This window comes from Dermacentor albipictus, chromosome 10 (genome assembly GCF_038994185.2).
Source record: "Dermacentor albipictus isolate Rhodes 1998 colony chromosome 10, USDA_Dalb.pri_finalv2, whole genome shotgun sequence".
NCBI lineage: Eukaryota > Metazoa > Arthropoda > Arachnida > Ixodida > Ixodidae > Dermacentor > Dermacentor albipictus.
This window is the reverse complement of record NC_091830.1, coordinates 10,054,204-10,078,110: the sequence shown is the minus strand read 5'-3', so window position 1 is coordinate 10,078,110 and position 23,907 is coordinate 10,054,204. Positions and strand designations below refer to the sequence as shown.

The 23,907-nt window shown below is 44.1% G+C and overlaps 1 protein-coding gene across 1 annotated transcript in view; it reads left to right on the top strand.

Annotated features, from left to right (window-relative positions):
• The window catches only part of Cpsf100 (cleavage and polyadenylation specificity factor subunit 2), a 53,531-nt gene that overhangs the window by 29,429 nt on the left and 195 nt on the right, over positions 1 to 23,907 (top strand). Inside the window, exons 10-15 of the mRNA XM_065451485.2 lie at positions 2,137 to 2,243; positions 5,020 to 5,105; positions 10,818 to 11,062; positions 13,614 to 13,782; positions 16,422 to 16,477; positions 17,433 to 17,567. Coding sequence (XP_065307557.1) covers positions 2,137 to 2,243; positions 5,020 to 5,105; positions 10,818 to 11,062; positions 13,614 to 13,782; positions 16,422 to 16,477; positions 17,433 to 17,567 — 798 coding nt within the window. The remainder of the gene's footprint in view (positions 1 to 2,136; positions 2,244 to 5,019; positions 5,106 to 10,817; positions 11,063 to 13,613; positions 13,783 to 16,421; positions 16,478 to 17,432; positions 17,568 to 23,907) is intronic.

Sequence of the window (23,907 nt, the reverse complement as noted above, 5' to 3'; positions counted from 1 at the left end):
CATCCAAACCAAAATAAACCCTTTAACGCAGTGAAACACAACCCTGAGGTGTCGTACGTGGGCTGAGAGTATGTCAGGACAGTTGAGGTTGACTTATGAGCTGTTGAGAGAGAATTTCAATTCTGACAAAGTTCTGGCCTTATACCACTGAGCTTGCTATCAGTTGATAGAAATAGCTGACATTCGAAAATATTTGCTTCTGTATTTGTATTTGAGAATGTCCGACTCGATTTGCAATTTTTTTTCGAAGACATATTATTTGCTGTGCATTCTACTAACGCCTCCCTACTATTCTCTTTTTTGAATGACATAAACATTACTCCTTAGTATACAAATCGGATTAAGTCGTTTTTAAATTTTTTTTTTCATATGCTTACTAGAAAGTGACAGCATCGGCCAATATAGTTTCAGCCTGTCTTGACATAAAACATAGTTCTGCATCAATCAGGGAATTTTGCAAAGGCACTCAGGGAAAACCTGGAAAACTCAGGGAATTTGGAAATGTCAACTTTGTAGACACCCTGAGTACTTTTTTTAATATGCTGGAGTGAGTTTTCAGTTATGGAATACCATATTTACTTGCTTATAATTCGCATCCCCCTCAAAACGACTGTTTTTCTGAGAAAGAAAAAGGGTATGTAAGTCACACCAGTGTATAAAATGCACCTGTTCATTTGGTAAGCAAATTAAATACAGTCGAACCCGACTATATCGAACCCGTTTACATCGAATTATTCCATATATCGAACAATTTCTGGACACGGTATAGTTACAATGAGTATATATAGCAAAAATTACGCATACATCGAACAAAACTAGTAGCGACTCCCTATATATCGAACGTCAAACGGCGAAAAGTGCCCCCGGAAGTTGGCTTTCCCTCGCGGTGAAGGGAAAACCCGGCGGCGCGGCTCCATCCAACCGCTCTCCCTACGTGACTGCGCTACCTCGGAGCCGCCGACACCACCCTACAAAAAAATGATCCTGGCCCGTCCGCCCGCAGCGCTTGCTCCGACAGCCAATCAGAGGCTCTTGTGCCCTCGTCGTGCAAGGTGGCGAAAGTGCTAGTTGTCTCGCTGCTTATCTGATTCATTGTGTGCGCGTTCTCCCGCAGTGTTGGCGTGATGAGGCGGCAGAATTCGCCTTTCATCGTGAAGCTCGAAATAATAAACCGGGTCGAACGCGGTGACAAGTCGGATGTCCCCGCAGCGTGCAAGATTTCGAGGAGCACTCTCAGCACGATCTTGAAGAATAAGGGGGAGATTAGGGCTAAAGCGGCTGAACTCACGACCCGGTGCCTGTGGCGCCCAACGCGTACGCGCGGCCGTGTACGAGTGGTTCATCCGAAATTGCTTAAGCCGTACCGACTTCCGCGTGCTCGGTGATGACTGTAAATTCTGATTAATGCGATGAAGCCGTTGTCGTTGCCGAAGTTTGGAGCGAGGTGTCAGAATTTCCGGAAGCTGTTGACAAATCAACGGTGGACGAGTTTGTGAGCGCAAATGATGGTGTTGCGACCACAGGAGAGCCCGGAAACAAAGACTACATTGCCGGCATCGTGCCGAGCACAAGTGAAAATGGGCACAACGAGGAAAGCAACGACCGTCTTTGGCCCACATCCTCCGAAGCGATTGGTGCGCTCGCACTAGTCCGGTGCTTCTGCGCGAAGGCGGAATGTTGCGGCCTCAGCTGCTCCGACTCCTTAGACAACGTGGGGAAGTGCGTGCCTCGCACGCAGCGAAATTGCCCAAGCAGAAGAAAATGCAGGTCTATTTCGTGCGAAACGAAGCTAGTTTCATCAATAAAGTGATTTCATAAATGGTATGTGCTTTTATGGCATCCAATTATTTAGCAGGCTTATATCGAATTATGCTCTATATCGAACTGATAGGCGTTTTTTTGCGAGTTCGATATAGCCGGGTTCGACTGTATATATATATATATATATATATATATATATATATATATATATATATATATATATATATACACAATGACGTTGCTTAAGCCATGTGCGGAAACTGTGGCGTTAAATCATTCTCCCTGTGTTTTTAAGGTATGTTTGTGGCCTCAAACTGCTTTAGTTCTTGCCTAGTTTGCTTTGCCTTGATCTGTTTTTGCATCTGACACTTGCAGGCAAAATCCAAGAGCATGGGCTTCTTCAAGCAGGCCAAAAAGTCGTACCTCATGTTTCCAGTGAAGGAAGAGAAAATCAAGTGGGACGACTACGGAGAAGTAATACGGTTAGTTTTCTTGTTTACTGTGTTGTACTATAGACCTTAGGGCTTCGTTCTTAAGTTAGAGGATGCAGTGGTGACTCAGTGGCTTTGACATTGCAATGCTAAAAACGGTCATGGGATGAAATCCCGTCCGTGATGGCCACATGTCGATCGAGGCAAAAAGCAAAAATGCCCATGTACCAAGCATAGGGTGCATGCTAAAGAGCCCCAAGGGGTCGAAGTTAATCCGGAGTCCCTCATTACAGAGTGCCTCATAATTACATTGTGGTTTTGGTGCATAAAACTCAAGAATTAAATTTTTTTATTATTACTGGAGGATAGTCTGGTGCTGCAATTATTCAGCTACCATTGGAATGAATAGTATTTGGGGATGATTGGAATGATGCATTTGTCCAATCTTTTAATCTTGTAACTTCAGGTGTCCTTGTGGCCTTATTTATTTTTATCTGCCTTCGTTGGCCTGTATTTTTAAGCAGTTGTATATATTTTATAAGTCCGTGAAGGTCGGTAAGACTCTGCATGCATGCATGTCATTGTGAATTGTTGCATTTATAACCAAATATTTTCTTTGACATGATTAATTTCCAAAGTCAATTAAGTCGTTTGAATCTAGAAGCACAATGTTTAGGCAAATCCATGTAGTGCCTGTCATTCCCATGGTGGCTGAACTGCCATACCTTCAGCTTCTATACTCTCTAGCACCACATCTTTCTCTGGTAAATTTTATGGGGAACTCGGTGCTGTGGGCCAATACCTCTTGAAGAGCAGCACAGGCTTAAATTTAATAGAACATTAATAGCAAATCATGCCAAGGCACGCCGAAGATACCGAAGATAGGAAAATGACTCGCCTATAGAAAATTTTTTATGTGTATAGATTCCACTCTGCCAATTTTGATAAAAAATATGGTTTGGTGCTTCAAATTTTCGGTATGTCAGTTGTAGGCATAGGCACTGATCTATAATTTGCACGTTGGCATATCACTCCCAAGGAACTGAGCCGGGGCTATAAGGTGTAATTTGTTCCACTAAAATTGGTTGTCTTTCTATAGTGCACATCTTTTTATCGATGATGTGTGTCAGGTTAGCTATGTGTTGGTGGCAGAAATTGTTAGGGGCCAAAGTCTGCCCGAAAACACTTATATTTCTTTAAATTTGAGGTAGCTGATGGAACTGATTAACATTTTATTTACTGTCTTCAAATGTTATGACTAAACTACAGTGAAATGTTGTGAATTCAAATGGACAGAGTGGCCTTGTCAAAATTATGTGTTTCAATGTACAAAAATGGCCAGTAATTCGAACACATAGGCATTTGTAGCGATTAATTCAATGGTTAATTAAGCATCCACACACCAGCTCCTGAACTCGTCTCCTTTTTACAATTTATAATACTGTATTTTGGTGCATATCACCTGCACCAAAAATTTTAAAATTTAACAGTAAAGTCAACGTGTGGGTTATATGCAAATTCTGCCTTTAGATGCACGCTTCATAGTAGCAAATATTTTTGTAGAGGTGTGGCTTCATGGCAGCACACACCGCGCTGCCGGGAAGCCACACTTCAGAATCAAGTCACTCGTGTTAGGATGGATGGAGGGATGTTATGAGTGTCCCCTTTGGAACAGGGTGGTCGGTTGCACCACCAAGCTTTTGTGATTATATTGCCTAACATCCTACCTAGGTTAAAAAAGAAAAAAAAGCATGATGAATTCCCATAACCAAATTATCTGACTCCCTATTGTGAACTTTGTTTTTGTACGTCTTCATGCTTTGTCGTTTCCCTACTTCCACCAATCTTCCATTGGCCTCTTACTAATCTCTACTGCGGATATGTTTACTTTCCTCCTGCTCTCACTGAACCCAAGGGCTTCAAGGAGGCCAGTGATGCCTAAATCGACTGCTGGGCCGATATCGTCATGTTTTAATAAAATATGCTCCACTGTTTCTCTAGCTTTACTGCAGCAAGCACATTATTGTTCTTCTTTCTTATATCTTGTTTTATAGGTACATGTTTCAAAGCATCCTGATCTCACTTCAAAAAGTAATGAGCTTCCCTTTGAGTTATCATAAATCGTTTCTTTCCTGATTTCATTTTTTCCTGTTAACTAGTTACTCATGGCAGATTTCTTTTCCACTGCCACCACCCATGAGATTATTTCAGCCTCTCTGACTTTCCGCTTGACGTTCTTTGTTGCTGTGTTGCTTACCCTACAGGGCACATACTTGCTGGTAAGCTTCCTAGTTCTTTTCCTCCACTGTGAATCAATATTTTTCCTGTACAAATACCTCAACACTCTCCCAGCCCATTTACTTTCTTCCATATTCTTCAGTTGTTCTTTATTATCAATTTTACTGTGAACTTCCCTCACTGAGCTAGCATTGATTTAATGTTTGTATTTGTTGCTCTTTCCATTGGTCATGTTCTGGTTGCTTTGTAGCCTTATCACATGCAGAACACATTCCAGATCAAGCAATAGCAATTGAATCATTGGCTGTATACAGCATTACAAACCAATACGAAGCTACCATGCTGCCACACGTCGTTGCTTTACTTTTTGTGTAAATAAAGCAGACGAACTCAACACATGAAATTCAGATTCAACATCCGATTGGGCTTTCCACTGTCATTGTCTTTCTGGGTACCAGATCGCCCAATGAAGAGTTAGATTTTAAGCTCACACTTTTAACAGTGTTCGTTTCTTCACCGTCAATGGAACAACAAAAGATATATAATTTCTAGTATGTGGAAAGCCTCGCATTGTTTGTGGTGTCTGCAGGCCCGAAGACTTTGTGGTCGTCGACAAGACGGCGCAGGAGGAAGAGGCCGATGAGAAGAAGGCAGACGATGACGACCTCATGCAGGGTGAGTTATTGTCTCACGTGACAGAAGATTGTGGTTAGTAGGCTGGCGTGTTTGCATATCTCTTCAAGGCGGAAATATATTCAGTCTATCAAAAATTCTGTTTCCCCACATTCCTTGGATATTCAGAACCATGCAGCGGCAGAACGGATTTAGAATTTTCAATTCTTCAGTCTATTTTTAAAGTTTACAGAACATGTACATCTCATGCGAGCTCTCTTCAGGAACGTTGACTCTCAGGACATCATCTATTTCATGTTTAGCCTACTTGGAGATCACCTATCTGCCCACTGGAAAAATATGTCTCCTATAGAATTTTTTTTATTATTTATTTAGAAAGTGAACATGCTATTTGACAATGTACAGGCACCAAAAGCAAACACCCAACTGTCGACCTTCCAACTTGTTTCATTTAAAACCAGTTTACACATATTGTTCAAACTTCCACCACATACCCAAACAGAAGTCTTTCAAAGTGCATGTGACACATTTGAAATACAGTCAACGACCGATATTCGGACCCTCTAGGGAACGTAAAAACGTCCGAAAATTCAGGCAGTCCGAAAAAATTAATGCATGCAAAAAACGCACTTTTTTTTTTCTCGGATCTAGAGGTAAAGGGCAAAGTACCAGGTTTCCGAAAAACCTTGCCAAAGCATCAGTGAAGTGGCTATAAAAAAACGCGTTCAAAAACTCTGTATGCAGCCGACTGCCAGTTTATTATGCACATGTGCATCGTCGGGCAGCCGGTTTTATTGCTGCAGTGACTTGAAGAACTTGTTGATTGTTGTTTCGACGGCGATCCGGTTTCATACGATCATATTCACCTTGATCTGAGCAAGGGTCATGTCAGCACTGTACACCGATGAAAGAGTCAACAGTGCTCACGTCAACTCGGCACTTGAAGGCGGCGCAGGCATTGGCTCCTCATTTTCAACATCGGAGTCTTCTGAATCCCCCACAACCTGACTCCTTGCTCCATGCAATCCTTGCTCCATGCCGAACTCCTTGCTCACATCAGCCTGCGATGGGCCGCTCACGACTTGCTTAATAATGGCGGCTTTCTTCTCCATCGTTAACCGACGGTACTGCTTTCCGCGCTTCGATGCCATCGGCGAGGACAACGAAGACGGAGTGGGGGCCATCGAAGGCAAGCGAAATCCTCAAGTTGCGAACAGTGGAGTTCGCAGACGAGCGTCAAAGCACCTAGGCCTAGCGTAGCAGAGCACACTTTCCACAGCAGCACAGCCACACACCACGCCAGCCAAAACGTGGCCTACGCAAACAAATGAAATGGCGCCGCTCCGGAAACTCCACCGGAGGCGGAAGCGGAAGTGCAGCGATGAACAGAGCCAGCGTGGCCAGACCAAATCGGTGTGTGACGGCTAGATTTGGCTAGTTGTGGTTCAAAGCAGTGATATGCTTTGGCTGCAAGTCAATTTCCTGCTCAAGGGCGCTGTGTGAGGAGTCAAAGGACCTTCCGTCGCCTCACAAAGTCAGGAAAATTGGACGGCTGTAGGTCGAGCATCCGAAACTTCAGATGTCCTTATACATTGATTCTATGGGGTTCGTGGTGGTGCTGCGAAGACGTCTGAAATATCAGACATGTCCGAAAATTTGGGCGTCCGAAAATTCAGTCGTTGACTGTATCATATTCAACACTGCTTTTTTGCTTTTGATGCATCTTCTTTGCATTCACAATTGTGCATACAGTGCCTGATGGGTGCATGCTCACAATTCTTGACTAACAGAAGCCAGTGTGTCTGTTGTATCCTATATTTGTACCATTTTCTGTGTCGTATCTTAACACAAGTTGCATTCTTTACACAGTACTATGCAATGCCTGTGTAACCTAGGAGTATGTGATGCACATAGACGTACACAAATACATACGCATGCACAAATACCCAAGAAAATGTATTTCAATACGTCCGCCATGGTAACTCAAAGGGCTCGTTGCAGCACCGTGCAGCAGGCACAATATTCATGCTATGCAGCAGACCCAGCTACACGCAACTGTAGTGCACGGCTTTGTCCTGCATGGATAGCAGGCAAATGCACAATGCGCATTTTGAAGCGCTATCAATACCTCAGTGGAAAGCATGTTTAGTCAAGAGCAGCTGGGAGTGAGCACACACTGGCACGCATCCCTTGTAGATACAGTTAAAGCTCGATATAACAAAGTCAGTAAAATCAGCAAGTTGATTCGTTATATCGTAAATTTGTTGTATTGGAATTTGACCTTTTACGCAAATAAGCAGTCGCCGATTGAACTTTCTTGCGAGGAAAGGGGCCACAGACTTTTCCGAATTATCGGGCAATTGAAGAAAGCAAACTTGAATGAGAAAACAATCCATATTGATAAATTTGGTAGTTGTCGACGAATGATACGGTTTCATGCCACGTTGACGATACTTTCAAATTGGTGGTACAAATTATGCGAAGCCAGCCATGCTTTCATGTGCACTCTGCCCACATGGCTGATAGCGTCACCCGCACTGTGACGACACTATAATGAAAAGCGCCAGCAGTGGGAAGTGAATGCCTCATCTGCCTTTCGCTCCAACAGGTCATTGAAGCTCAAGATTACGCAATCTCCAATACTAAACACACTGGAAGACAGCTTACATTATGCCACACCATCTCAGCACGCTCACTCTTTTCACACGCGGTAGATTACCTCTAAAGCAGGATGTGCGGCTGCATACGCTCTCAGCCGCACTCTACATCCATGCGCAGCCATAGCCGAGATATGAGCTAGAAACCGAGACGCGCACATCCTTATTCTCCCCCCCTGCACATTCGCATGCGCTTGATCGCATTACCATGAGCTCGCTCCCCTCTTTCTCGCTGCTCATGCGCGAAGGCGGCACTCGTGAAGCCACCACCTTTCTTGTCTCATCCTTGCACACTTTCTCTTGCACCTAAAGCACACAGCGCGTGGGATGCAATAGGATCTTATCGCACTTGTACCTTATACGGAACATTATGCGGCTCCACTTCTGCGGTTGCTCTTATCGCGCCGGGCGTCATTTGAGAGGTGCGTTTGTAAGCAGCCGCTTGTAATTCAATCATTTGACCATCTGCGTCTGCGGAAATATCAGTTTATTGTTTCGGCATTCGGTCGCTGCAGGAGTGAAATTTTGTCATGTTGAAATCGCATACAAGCACATTTCGTTATGTTGAGGTTCTAAAAGACAGTTTTAGTATAGCGTACGCTATTCCATTGCGTACGCTAAAAAATAGCGGGTCGTCACTACGCATGCGCTGAACGCTAAACAATATAGCGGGTATAGCAGGCGTACGCAACGCAAACGAGTTAGCGTTAGCGTTTTTGCGTGGTTTGCGGAGTTTGCGGGAAACATGGCGGCCGTCCCGGCTGCCCGCTTCGAATTCAATTTGGCATTGCTTTTGTAAAATGCACTTCGTTCGTAGCAAATGACTGTGTAAACGGCTTTCGCTTAGTCTCAGGCCGCTTCGACGACAGAGTATTATGGATAACTCCGTGGTGTTTTCGAGATCGCTTCTCGTTTCGAACGAGTCGAAGCCTACCGAAAGAAACGTTCGAGATGTCAGTGCCACCTATCGATACAGGCTCGAAATAGCTGCAACGATGGCATGTGGCCTCAGAGATCCGAAGATATCGTCGGCCAACTAAAATTGTAGAAAACGTGCTCTGCTTAGCGCACGCTATATTATAGCGTATAGCGTACGCTATAGTTGCGTACGCTAAACTAAAACTGTCTAAATACATGATGTTCTGAGGATAAGAGGTTATGAGAAGTAAAATACTTCGTTAGATCGAGAATTTTGTTATATTGAAGTTTGTTGTATCGAAGTTTAACTGTACTAATTGCCATTCCTCACAAGGCAAGGCAGGCGTAGTATACGCGTAGCCTTATATTAAGCTTGTCATGGTTCGTGACTAGTTGAGTGTTCAACGCTTATTGAAATCGGTGACACTCAATGACTATGATACCGATAAGCAGTGTGGCCAAAGTTCAATTCCTATGTGGGCAGGCACGGCCGAGTGTGAGCAGATGATAGTCGTCTTTTTCTGGAACTGCGTAATTCTTATTGAAATTCCGACCGCAGATTTTAGAGTACAGCTCTTAGGCACTCATTTCAGGGGTGAGAGTTGGTGTTGTTCCTCGTAACCGAGCGAACAAACACAGTGAAGGATGAAAGCAAATGAGGAGAACAGCGGGAGATAATAGACTGTGATAGCAAAGAGAGTGCAAGATGGAAAGCAGACGAGGTGGGTATGGTGAAAGCATGAGAAAAATAATGTGATGCCGCGCCGAGTGTGAGCAGATGATAGTCGTCTTTTTCTGGAACTGCGTAATTCTTATTGAAATTCCGACCGCAGATTTTAGAGTACAGCTCTTAGGCACTCATTTCAGGGGTGAGAGTTGGTGTTGTTCCTCGTAACCGAGCGAACAAATACAGTGAAGGATGAAAGCAAATGTGGAGAACAGCGGGAGATAATAGACTGTGATAGCAAAGAGAGTGCAAGATGGAAAGCAGACGAGGTGGGTATGGTGAAAGCATGAGAAAAATAATGTGATGCCACGCAAGCTGGACTTTGCAGCGAGATGGCACCAGTGTATCATGTGTAATCTGTATGGAAACAAAATGCTGCATGAACAAAGATCTGTCGCAACAGCTACTGTCAATCGTGCCCACATCACCCTCGAGCTGCCTCATAATCTCCAAATCAGCGACACAGTCGCACCACATATCACTCCATTTGCAACATGCCGCACGAGACAGATTGTGCACGCCAGCCATTATAACGCGAAATGAAAACGCGTATGCAGCTGTGATCAAATTTTGAATTAGGGAGTATTGTAATCGTGAATTTTTTTGCTTGCCTGTTTAGTAAACTGCATCAATTAACATACACAGTAACAGTAAGCAGAAGCACACTGATCCAAACACTCTTCTCAATTGATGTCAGCTATGTGCCAAAAACAAGTGAGGAAAAGGCGTCTGTCTGAAAAGGAATTACTTTAGAAAAATGGGGCATTGTGCTCTGCTAGTGAGCACCATGAACGGCTGCCAAATTTGGCTGGCATGATCACAGCATTATGTGCTGTCCCTGAAATGTAGTTTTTCGCTAAGCGTGAGGAGTGGTTCAGGGTGCCTTGAGAGACCCCTTGGCATAGTATTACATAAGATGAAAGCATGAGCATAAATACAACAGCTCATTTAAGCTTCATCAATCCTGAGGACTTTGTGATTGCTGTATGTGACTGCAATCATTACTCATCAGACGATCTTTGAATATTTATACCATAACTCAAACTTGAAACAGCTGGACATTCTTGGCCCCGGGAGAAATACTGGTCAGACATTGCACACAGTGAAAGCACTTCTGATATATCTTTCTTTTTGATTACAAGCCTTAGTGACATTTTATGAGCAGTCTGAGTGTGTGCACGTGTCTACATGTATGTGCCATTTGTGTGTTTGTGTGATCACTGTGTATATATCATGTTTCTCACGCACCTCGATTAACATGCCAAGCCATCAGTCAGGCAAACATCTCCAATCTTTCGTTAAATGCAACATCTCCCAATGTGTACAACGGTCATGAAATATAAAAATGCAGCTTCTACACCTCTTTTGGGAGGCAAAAAATGTTTAGAAACTATTCTTAGTAGGAGTAGCTGCTGGTAGTCAATGACTTGTTTTCTCTGGTGTGCTGTGCAGATGTTACAGAGGTTCCGACCAAGTGCCTGGAGAGCTCTCTGCAGTTGGATGTGAACGCTTCACTGCAGTTCATCGACTTTGAGGGCCGCTCGGACGGCGAGTCGGTGCGGAAGATAGTGCAAATGATGAAACCACAGCGGGTAATACTGGTGCGCGGTAGTCCCGAGGCTACACAGGCCATGGCTGCCTTCTGCCGATCGTCGGGCTCTGTCCAAGGCCGCGTGTTCACCCCAAGGCTAGGGGAGGTAAGTTCTCGTTTGCATGTAGTAAAACTTAAGGCTAGGAGATGCATCGATGACCTTGTGTACATGACCTGTGCCTAGGAAATGTAAACACTAAATGTGATGGTTGTTGTCATCTGCTACCAACATAGTGCTACTGTACATGTTGCTGGGAGCGCATGCAGTAGCTCCACAAGTAAGTTGGCGCAAGTCATTATCTTTGTGCTGGTTGTTTTAATGCAGTAGCATCACAGCCAAGGAAGAATGTAGGTGAGTTTGCACAGATCATGGTTATCTCTCTAATGCATCAGAACTAAGTGTGAGTTCTTTTAAATCAAACATGAATTCTCTTGCGTATCTACATTTCACTGTGGGAGCAACTTCCATAACTCAACTTTCATAGCAAAGAGTTGTGTCTGAAACATTTCAGCTTCTGGTCACCTACTGAAGCTAATGTCTTCACATAAGTTCCCTGTCGCAAATCGAAAATGGGAAAATTATTGTTGTCACAACAACAATTGTAACAGTCAACATCCAATTTTTCGGACTCCCTAGGGCCCGCAAAAATGTCTGAACAAGTGAGTGCGTGCCTTTTGCTGCCCCCAAGGGCTCAAATCGCCACAGGCACATTTGAAATAGCTCTGAAGGCCTGCCAGTAGACTTATTAGGCCTATCAGTGCTCGTTCTGTGATAGCAGATGGTAGGTGCACGGCGTGTGCAAGTAAAAAATACATACCATGCCCCGTGACAGTTGCCCCTTCCTACCCTTGGTATGCTTCACCTAAATGCGTGTGTGCTTCATTGCGTAACATTGCTGTGTTGAAGCGAAGGCGACTTTCGGAAACGGGCATTATGCCGCGCAATGTGCTTTCCGAGCTTCGAAGCCATTGGCAAGGATTACGAATGCGCAGTTGGCGCCATTTCCAACAGTGGCGAATTGTTTTAACGAAAAACATGGCACCAAACAGCAAGAAGCTTGGTAGGTAACATCGAAGTAGCTAGGATAGTGTTGCTGCTGTGGTGCTACAGCTGCCAACGGATCTGCGTGCAAGAGCACCGGTTCGAGGCAGCAAGATAATCAAAGTGGTGAGTTCGATTAATGCCATTGCAGACCTGCACTCATGGCGAAAAGTCCGGAGAAGATCGTACGGCACAGGTTTCTTGCGTATGGGATTTCAGATTTTGTAAACGCAGTCACCAATGTGTGATCTGTGCACCCAGGCTTGTCTGTTTGAAATGTCCAAAACTGATGAGGGGCTGTTTAACTTAACAGTCTGCTTTAATTCACATCTAAGCTGAGTTTTGTGGTAAGCTAAAGTTTGGAGCAAGGGTTTTATACAAAAATTACTAGAGGGAAATAAACTAGAGGAAGGGGGGTTAACCGAGGGGCCCGATTTTTTGTTAATCATAAAAAGCCAACAAACAAAGACACCAAGGACAACATAGGGGAAATTACTTGTGCCTAATAATTGAATTAAAGAAATTATGAATTAATAGCAATGAAAGTGGATGAAAAAACAACTTGCCACAGGTGGGGAACGATCCTATGTCTTCACATTACGCATGCGATGCTCTAACCAATTGAGCTACCCTGGTACCGTTTCCACATCCACTTTCTGGGGTGGGGTATTTATGTTTTTACTACAAGAACTAACCTTGGGAGTGTTAGCCTGCGCCATCACTCACTAATCTTGGCGGCGGATGTGGAACATCCTTTCTGCCGCAGGCATCCCAAGTACGTAATTCTTTTGGTTGAAGGCAACTGGTCAATAAACTCACACCTGCTACCTGAAGGCATCAATGTTACTGGATTCGAGATGCTCGTTATGTAATGAACGAGAGGAAAGGGGGTTAACCGATGGGCTCGATTCTTATTAATCATAAGAAGCCAACAAACAAGGATGCCAAGGACAACATAGGGGAAATTACTTGTACCTAATAATTGAATTAAAGAAAGTATAAATTAAAGGCAGTAGGAAATAAGGCACTTATGCACAATAAGGCACACAAATAAGGGAAATAAGGCACCTATGTCTGCGAGAGCTTAAAGTACGAGGATTCCAGCCAGCCTGGATATGATGGGTGGTTCATGGATTTGCCTAGACTTTGTCCCTGTGGCTTTAAACGGCTTTGTGACTTTTCAAATTGATCATTCTCAACAGAACATTGTGTTATAAATGTAACAATTTGCAATGATCATGCAGCACAGATTTTTATTGCCTTCGTGCACTTAGAAATACTTTTTTTTTTTTTAATTTAGAAGGATGATGCATTGTAAGCAGCGTCACGAGAATGTGTCCAGCCACAAGCATGAAGATGACAAAAAGCCCCTGCAGTAATGATCTTTCACATGTTAGCTGAGCAGTCATGGTGCTAGCATTGCCTCTAGTAAATTTGTTAGCAAACTGAATGGCTTGGAGAACATCACTTACCTTTCCATGGATTTAGTGCACTTCTGTTGGGACAAGCTTCTCGTAAGACAAACAGAATTCCAGGATCCCATCGTGTTCGCCTTTAAGGGAACTTGCTACGATAGTGAAGTTTTATCCTCAGCCTGTCTTGTCCATCTGTGCAGGTGGTAGATGCAACAACCGAGTCACACATCTACCAGGTGAAGCTGCGCGACTCGCTAGTGAGCTCCCTGCAGTTTGCACGAGCCAAGAATGCTGAGCTGGCTTGGCTGGACGGCGAGATTGCGACAGAGGAGCACCTTGCCCCCGACGGGACTCGTGACGAGAGCATCGGTGAGTATTGCCTTTGCACTATTCGAGAGGATTGCAACTACGTGAGACTTTCACCAGGAGTTTGAGGATGTGCAGTCACTCCTGTAGTCGTTGATTTGTTGATTTTGCTTTCGAGCCCTACTTTTCTGAGTACGTGAGTCTTCACTTCACTGCTGGCTTTATGATAATGTGTGTTGTCCGAATAACAGCTGGAGTATTGAGTTGAGGCAATCAAGTAAGAAATCAAGTGCTTGATGTTGCATTCATGGAGAGTGCCAGAGACCCTGTGTGAGCCTTAGTGTCAGAGGACCTTGACAGATTGTTGCCACATTTGTCTTGTATGTACAGTCGAACCTGACTACATCGAACCCGTTTACATAGAATTTTTCTGTATATCGAACAATTTCTGAAGACGTTATAGTTACAATTAGTATGTGTAGCAAAAATTGCGCTTACATCGAACAAAAATAGCAGCTACTCCCAATACATCAAACAACAGGTGGCGCAAAAGTGCCCCCAGAAGTTGGCTTTCTCTCGCGGTTGTGGAGAAACCTTGGGGCACGGCTCCCTCCAACCGCTCTCCCTACCGTGACCGCGGTGCACCGGCGAGCCGTTGACACCCCCCTGCAAAATATGATCTTGGCCTGCCCGCAGCACTTGCGCAGACAGCCAATCAGAGGCTCTTGTGCCCTCATCGTGCAAAATGGCACAAGTGCGAGCTGTCTCGCTGCTTTTCAGGTTCATTGTGTTTGTGCCTTGTGGGTCTCCTCCCGCAATGTTGCCGTGATGAAGCGACAGAATTTGCTTTTCCCCGGGAAGCTTGAAATCGTAAATTGGGTCGAATGCGGTGAGAAGTCGGATGACCCCGCAGCGTGCAACATTCCAAGGAGCACTCTCAGCACGATCTTGAAGAATAAGGGGGAGATTAGAGCTAAAGCAAACAAACTCGTGACCCGGTGCTCGTGGTGCCTGACGCGTGCGCACAGCCGTGTACAAGTGGTTCATCCAAAATTGCTTCTGACATGCCGGCTTCCATGTGCCTGGTGATTACTGTAAATTCTAATGAGTGCTACGTAGCCATTGCCGGTATTGCCGAAGTTTGGAGCGAGCTGTCAGAATTTCCGGAAGCCATTGACGAGTCAACAGTCAAAGAGTTTGTGAGTGCAGATGATGGTGTCGCGACCACGGTAGAGCCCGAAAGTGAAGACTACATACCGACATCGTACCAAGCACAAGTGAAATTAGGCACAATGAGGAAAGCAACGATGGTCCTTTGCCCACATCCTCCGAGGTGATTGGTGCACTCACACGAGTCCGGTGCTTTTGTGCGAATGTGGAAAGTTGCAGCCTCATCTGCTCCGACTCTTTAGACAGTGTGAAGTGCATGTGTTGCAGGCAGTGAAACTGCCCAAGCACAAGAACATACAGCACTATTTCATGCGAAACTAAGCTAGTTTCGTTAATAAAGTGATCTTATAAATGGTATGTGCTTTTATGACATCCAATTCTTTAGCAGGCTTATATTGAATTGTGCCCTACGTCAAACTAATAGGCATCTTTTTGCAAGTTTGATATAGCCGGGTTCGACTTTAACTCTTTCATCACTGTACGCTCTAGAGTCTAGCAGAATATATTCAATTGATTTCATAGAGCCATAGTTGTTGCAACAGGGGCTTGTGGTTTGACCGAAGTGGTAGAGAATGCTGTTTGTGTATGCCAAATTAACTCATAACTGATGGTATACAGTAGAATTCAGTTAATTTGACTCTGGTTAATTCCATTTTTTGGTTGATTCTATCTTGACCAAAGGTACTGGCCAGCACCTGTGTATTTCTATGGGCCCGTAGTTTCATTATATTCGTCTTAAAGTTAGCCTTAGCCGGATAACTTGAACTTTACCAGTCACCATGCATGCTCCTGACCACAGTTACCCCAGTAGTGACCCCCTTACTGGCAGCAGCTGTCTTAGGTTAACTTAGGGAAAAAATGTCTTAAACACGTCATTTCCTGTTGAGAACGTGCGTTCTCAACAGGAAACACAGAGCACACAGAGCACGGAGCACTTGTGTGCTCACAGAGCACACAAGTTCTCTGTGAGCACTTATACTGTTTAGTCTTGTCTATGTGCTTTTTTGCACTCCTTTAATTTTACTGCATCTGAGCCTGTCTTGAGCTACCGATTTACACACATCAAATTGTTTCAGTCACATCATGGCTGCTGCTGACACCATGTGCGTAGTTCAGCCTGTCGGAGGTCATTCACTCCAAGCCTACTAGTGAAGCACTATCGTCAGATCAAGGCAGCAATTTGCGCAGTTTGCACTTGATGTGGTTTTGTTTTGTTGTGTTTTTCTGCTCCTGCTATTCTAGCATTATCATATGCAGCAGTCCCATGCATACAAATAGGTGGGTGCTTTTGTACTTGTGCCTGTGCGTACAAGGGTTAACGTCACCGGCAAATTTGTGCAGGGAGAGCACGCATGTCTGCCTCCTATCTTGTTGTCTCATCTCTGTTTCATTCTACCATGAAAAAGGTTTCATCTCCATTTTGTACGTGATGAGAGTTCTTAGCAACCACACATTTCCATGCCCTTGTCTTGTAAATAATGCATCTGCTGATGTGCATAAGTTGTTCACTCAGTTGTTTTGTTATCTTGCAGATGAAGACGAGAATCGTGACAGCATGTACATACTTCAACCATTGCCACCCAGTCAGGTAGGTTATATGGACTGGAATCGTCAGAGGTGATGTTGGCACCGTCAAAAGTACTCCTTTCTTTCACATATTCAGAGTTTGTGCAACAATATGTGTGATGGCATTAATTACTGCTCATTTAGTTTGTCAGTTGGCAAATTTTCTGTACTCTAAGCAGTCATAGTTTATGTTGCAGTGAGCAACGTTTAATGGGGCTCATAAACAAAACAGTGTGCCCAGATGTTCTCTTACAGGTTGACATGATTGAAATTGCAGAAGTCAAACATATTAAGTACGTATAATGTCTTGACGGTGTGGACACTTCGGTAGGACATTCAGGCGGGCTGGTTGGTTCATAGCTTTAGACATTTCTTTTAACTGTGCGAAAGAAACGAAGACACAAGAAAAAAAACGCACACCACACCACGAGCTCTCATGGTGTGGTGTATGTGCTCGTGGTGTGGCGTGTGTTTTCTTTCTTGTGTCCTTTTTTTTTTGCGCAGGTAAAAGAAACATCTAAAGCCATGAACACTTCAAAAACAAATTATTTAATCCCATGCCTGTGTGTACACTTACCAATAACTTCAGGGCTACACTTGCTGAGATAGACCATTGTAATATTGTCACCCAGCTATTGCAACTAAAACAGTTGGCCACCGACAGATTGGGAAAAAACGTCTGCCTTTAGCGATGGCTGGTCCTCGGAGAGCCCGCGCGCAACCACGAACTTCGTCATTCTCGCCTTAAGGGTCCCGTGACAACACGTGCAAACTTATTTCACGTCAATATTTCAAGGGGTATGAGAGTGGTCTTTTTAGTATGTGGAATAAATATTGATTTCTCATTAGTCAACAATTAGTGTTAAAAAGTACAGAAGCTGCACAGGATCCTGCAGGTCCATCAGTGCATTTACAGAGAGAGAGAATGCTGCATAGTGATGTTCAAGTTCTTTCACACTGTTTTCATCATTTTCTAGGTACCGGGACACGCAACCATCTTTGTTAACGAACTCAAACTCTCGGATTTCAAACAAGTGCTTCTTCGCAACGGAGTCCAAGCTGAATTCTCCGGTGGAGTCCTGTACTGCAACGGCATCGTGGCAGTGCGAAGGGTTGGTATTGTATTCAGCAATGTTCAGAGCGACTAGAAGAATAACTTGAACTGTATTAGTAAGTTACCCTTCTATGCAATTGCAAAAAAAGCTGCTCTTACTGGGAGAATAGGCTTGCCAACACAGAAAAGATGCGAAAACAAAAGACAGACGGTGATGCCACTTTTTAAGGGTACACTAAAGGAAAATATTAAGGCTAACTAAATTGAAAGATTAGGCTTCTGTTGTAACGAATTCATCATTCCTAGCGTGAACAGAGCTCTCATAAGTGAGAAAAAGGACCAAAACAGAAAATCAGAGTTCAGATTCACTAAATTTTTCGGACTCCCTAAGGACTGCGAAAACATCAGGAAAATCGGGCAATCTGAAACAGTGAATGCACACCTTTAACTGCCCTCAAGGGCTCAAATCACTACAGCCACATCTGAAATAGCTTGAAAGAATTCTATAGTGTACTGGATGAAATCTGTACCGCAAGGTGTGGAAAAAGGAGACTCAAGATGAAAGAACACAGAATACAGAAGCCCTAAAGGCCTGCCAGTACACTCATTAGACGTCCCAGTGCTCATACTATGACAGGAGATCGTGGGTCTGCATTTTTGTAGTTAAACACATTTTCTGTCCCGTGGCAGTAGCCCCTTCCTGCTCTTGGTATGCTAGATCGCAATGCAGTTTACTTCACTGCGTATTGCGGCAAGGCCGACTTTCAAAAATTGGCATTGCACAACGCTTTAAACTTTTGCCGTGCTTTCCACTCCTCGATGCCATCGCCAAGGATGACAAATGCAGAGTCGGCACTATTGCCGATTGTGGGGAATCCTGTAAAGGAAAAACACGACGCCAAACAGCAGGGGCGAAATCTTGTAACGGTTAGGAAAGCGGATGATTCACTTGGCGTCATGTGAGTGGTCAGAATTGTGCTTGCGTCACCAGCTGTAAGTGACAGCGTAGCGAGACCACCAATTATGAACACGTCACGCATCTCTCAATCATTTTTAAAGCGAACCAATCGTCGGCTAAGAGTGCAACTGGCAAAGAGGTAGTCCGCTTTGAGTTCGGTTGCTATGACTTGGCTGTTGACTTGCGACCCTGGCCGCGCTGCCCCAGAGACCCGCGAGCACTGCGTGCGTGCGTTGGTTGCTTCGGAGGCTATCACTTGCCCTTGTCGTCTGCTTGGGGTTATTTTTATGTCGACGACAGCTGGAGCTATAATGCGCATTCAAAGAGATGACATAAAATTAATTGCACCATCACTGTCAGCTTTCTAAGCAGACTTTTTGCTGGCTACGCTACAAACTGGAGGAGACTCAGGTGCAATTCAGTGTGCGTGCAGTGGTCGTTCCACGGAGCAGAATGAATTGCACCCTGCGGCTCTTGGCCCCTTTTCCTGCAGCGTCGAGAGACCTGTCCAAAGCGAAGCGTTCATCAGAATGGCCTAGATCTCTGTTGCCGACACTGTGCACAAAGTAGCTCTCGCAATGCTGTCATTGGGTGTCATTGGGTGACCCTGACCGTCAAAGCCAATGCCAAGAAGACATCTGCATGGCAAGATGGGATTCCCTGTGCTATCACCAGCATCCATAGCTTGCAGATCGCCGTTCAGCAGCCAGAATGGTTCACCCAAGGCAGCTCCAGTGCTTCTTTTTGTTCGGCTGATAAGACTGCAAAGTGATCAGGATGGGAAGAGTGTAGAGATATCTGGGGAGGTAGTCTGTAAGAGCCCACCTAGTGGACATGTCCATTTCGTCTGCTGTTGAAGTTCCAATTGGCTGGGCTCGTCTGTGTGTCCAATCAGCACTGCAGCAGCAGACGAAATGGACATGTCCACTAAGTGGACTCTTACAGAATACCTCCCCAAATTTGGCTGCCCTCCTTGCTCTAGTTCAGGAGTGCTGCACTTTCATTCTCAATTTCACAGTGCAGCATGCGCCATCAACACCTTGCTCCTAGATTTTACTTCGAGCAGGCGATGCAGGGCCCATATATTGTAATGTTCGATTTCAGGTTCCATTGTTTTTATGACACGATGTGCCGAGGCAGATCGCAATGGTAACGGCAGCGCGGCGGTATCTGAGTCATGTCCGAGCTGATGATAAAGGGCAAAATAAAAGGCAAGATTAATAAAGGAACGTTAGTAAAAGTGGCCCTAATAAAACAGTTCATGGGTCTCTTGCACTCGCTACTTAGACAGCACTGGCTGTGCATTCCTGGTGGGTGCATCGTGCAAGCTCCTGGTAGAAGATGACATGGTGCTGCTCTCTGCCAACGCATTTACGCTTGTGACACTACCTGTTAGCTGAGAATGAAAACGAATGACATTAGTAAATTACTTCAAGCATCGTGCAAGCACCCAGATCTACACGTTTACACTTTAACACTTGCAAAATGATATTTAATTCGTATTTCATATTTATTGAGCAAGCAGAAGATTGTAAAGTTCTTTGGCTAGCACACAGTATAATGACCTGCTTTTCAGAGGCGGCACCTTCTCTTCTATTGCTCGTATCCTCCCCTTCTTCCACCTCCGGCTTGGGAGCTGCCCATTTAGTGACACAAACGGCAAAGTTCACTTTCATGCAACCATTCACTTTCCAAACCGTTATAAGATTCCACCCCAAGAAGCTTGATAGTGAACATCGAAGCAGCTAGGCCTAATATCAGCACACAATGACTACTTTGGCTGCCAGTAGACTGGCATAGATCAGCATGTGAGAGCGCTGGTTTGAGGCTGCGAAACAATCAAAAAGATGGCAGTCGCAGCTTCAGTTCATACCATTTCATAGCTGCAGTCACAGCAAAAAGTCAGAAAAATTGGACTGAGGAGGGTTTCGGTGTCTGACATTTCAGACCTCCTTATACATTGGTTCTACGGGGTACATGGCGGTGTCACAAAGGCGCCAGAATCATCAGTTATGTCCGAAAAATCGATGCATTTTAGCTAGGGCAGTTCAAATTAAGGAGCAGCAGCAAGGCTTCCGGCAGCAATTTTCTACGCAACAAAGTGATATACTAGCACACAGAAAACGATTATAGACCTCTAGACAAGTAGTCTATCCATCTAGGTCAACCTAACTTAAGGTCTAAAATTTTCCTACCGATATTCGACATGTAATGAACATATGCTTGTGTTGAATGTTAGACATAATGAACACATTTCTGTGTGGTATTTGAATTCAATATAATGACATTCGACTGTATATAATCTGCCTATCATCAGGTTATTTTTGTCATTTTAAGGGTCACCGAAACACTTAACGAATTCGAGATATGGATTTGAAGTTAAAATAGACTATTTCAGAAATACGTTGCAGCAATGTGTTCAGCAGAAGTGGAGCAACTGGCAGTAAAAAATCGCCTTTGAACCCCTTCATGGTGCTCCCACTCCTTCTTCAATGCTTTGCACTGCAAAGGCTACGGTGGAGTGGGGTGCGCCCGCAACGTTCTGCCTACTCAATGTCACCATGGTGCGCAGTTCAAATTTGATTTCAGTATTCACGTTGACGCCGCTATTTACAATTTTCGCGCCTACGACTCCCTGCCTACAATGCGCCAAAGGTGGTTGACCTTGGCAAGCCACATTGAGCTCAGTGAGTGGGCTTGTTGTAGCACCCCACAGTGCCTGTCGTAGCTATACTATGTAGCGGACACAGCTACATGCAACTTGTAGTGCATATGCACAATGTTTCATCTGTGCACGACAAGGCTGGAGTGCACACTCACGCTCATGTGCTCTAGTCTAGCCATGCTAAGTCTGCTATGTGGCATGGACCGGCTTTGTTTTGCACCAGCTTGGCTATTGGCTTGTGGCCACATTCAACTTGCACATTTTGAAGCACTGTCAATAGCTCAACGGGAAACAATGTCTGCCAAGGTGTCCACTCAGGAGAAGCATTGGCAAGCATACATGTGGTCTGACCTTTGCGTGGTTCGAGGCTAGTTGAGTGTTCAAAACTAAGCGAAATTAGTGAGGCCCCAACGGCTACAACACCAATAACTAGGATGGCCATAGTTTATTTCCTATGCAGGTGGCTGTGACCGAGCATGAGCAGGCTACAGTCGCCTTCTTCTAGAAGTACATCATTCTTTTCGAAATTCGAAACACACATTTTCGCTTACTTCAGCCTGTTTATTAACTGCATCAGTAAATATTGTTGCGTAAGTATTTGTGCATGATATCACATGTAACAATATACACAGTAACAGTAGAAAGATTATTTTTACTTACAGTGCGCACTAAAAACAAGGACGAAGAAGAGAGACGGAAAACGAGCGCTCTCTCTTCTTTGTCCGTGTTTTTAGTGCACGCTTTAAGTAATAATAATGCAGATGTACTGACTCGCCCAGCTAGCTACCATACTACAGTAGAAAGAAGTGCACTGGTCCAAACACCTTTCTTGATTGATGTTAGCTATTGGCCAATGTCATCCGTCTGTAGGAATCTTGCATATGATGACATATGCGAGCCGCCGGCTGCATTGAAATGGGTGAGGACAAGGTCTTGTTTGAAAAGAAAGTGTTTGACAAAACGGCAACACACTCCGCTTGTTAGCTCTACGCACCGTGCACAACTACAAAATTTGGCTTAAATGTTCACAGCAGCATATTCTATCTGCAGTCTGTTTTTTCACCAAGCCCGAGGGGTGGTTCAGGATCCCTTTAAGCGGCGTTGGTTTCTCTGTCGTGGATTTATAGGCTTCTTTTTCTCTTCATTATATCCCCAATTCCATTTGGGCAGTGAATTCAGCACTCTGTAATAAGGCAATCCATGACCTTAGTAAGCAAAATGTTCTGGCTGTCCTGGAAATCGATAAACAAAGAAAAATAATGTTTAACAGTCTAGTGGGAGGAATAAAGTTTTACAGCAGTTAGCTAGCCACCAACCATGCACAGTCAGTTAGCGTACAGCTAAATAGAGACAGGAACTTACTGCATTAAAGAAGAGTGGCAGCGTCACACAAGTTTGAAAGCTATGGTCTTTGAAGAGCTGTAAACTCAGCTCTTTCATTACCAGGTCATAGGAAATGCATCACTTTGGTCAACAGTATTTCAACATGTGAAATGTTGCTGTTGGAACTCTTCCATCATAATGGAAAAAAGACTCCCCTTTTAGTTTTGGTCAGATTTGTCAATATTTGATGCATTGGCGAGTCTCAAAAACTAAGCTTCGACAGAAGGTATCGTCAAAACTGGCTTCCAGTGCTTTTTGCGCTTCCAACATCAAGTGACGCAAAATGTGCACTTGGGTAGACCTGGCTGCATAATTTTTAAATGGCAGCAACAGTGAAGACAAGGGAGCTTCTGTCAGGTCATCCAGTTTTCCTGCTACACTGCTTTAACGATGCCTCAAACACATGCACATGCAGGTGTGGATATTGTTTTCATTATCATGTTGTTCAACTAGTATTGAGTGCAACTTCATCCACGATGGGTTGCTTTTATTCGTTAGCGTTAAGCCTGATGATAATCAAGTATGATGATGTTAGTTTGTTCCCTGACCTGACAACCATTGCTTCAAATGTTTGAAGTGTGTATAGTGTGGACACGGTGGTGCAGATGTATGCGTTGCCATTAAAGATGTGTTATTTTGGCCCTGTACCTCTGCTCAAGGCACAACATACAGAATGCAGAATAAATGGAACCAGTTGCTTGCTGCAAGGATTCAAAACACTCTCTACAAAATGGGCGCGCATACCTGTTCTCACAATTGCAAAGCCACGGCTTTTCTGCATAACATGGGCATTACAGTCGCTAATATTCATGTCACCAAATCTTTATAGCTTTTTGCCATGGTCTAACTTCTTGAGAGAAACATACTTTCATATGCTTCAGATTTTCTTTTACTTCAGTAAAATTGCAAATTATTATTTCCATTTGCACTTCGTGAGATGCTCCTTTGAACTTTCACAAAAATTTTGAGAAACTTCGTGGACAATAACTTATGTTGTTCCATACAAAATGCAAACGATTAAGCAGCAGTATTATGCATCACAGCATATGTTGCGACAATGCATCTTGAATTGGAAGAAAATTAAGCTCATTTGTAGGGGTGAGAAAAGAGTATATTATTTTTTGTATCTTCAAATCGCACTAAATTTTATTCTTGGCAGTCACAAGAGTGGTGTATTTCACCATGAGGTCAAGAATGTGTAGTTGGCCAGGAAAGTATACAGGACACAGGATTTGTGAAAACGCCCGGTTCTTGTGAAACCTGTGCCTATAAACTTTAATTCAAAGTTTCAGACTGTGTTAACCAAACAGAAATTCACATTTGAACTCGTCTTCTGTAAGCTTTCATACCAGACTGTACTTTGGCGTGGCTAGCAGTTGTTTATTTCAGCTT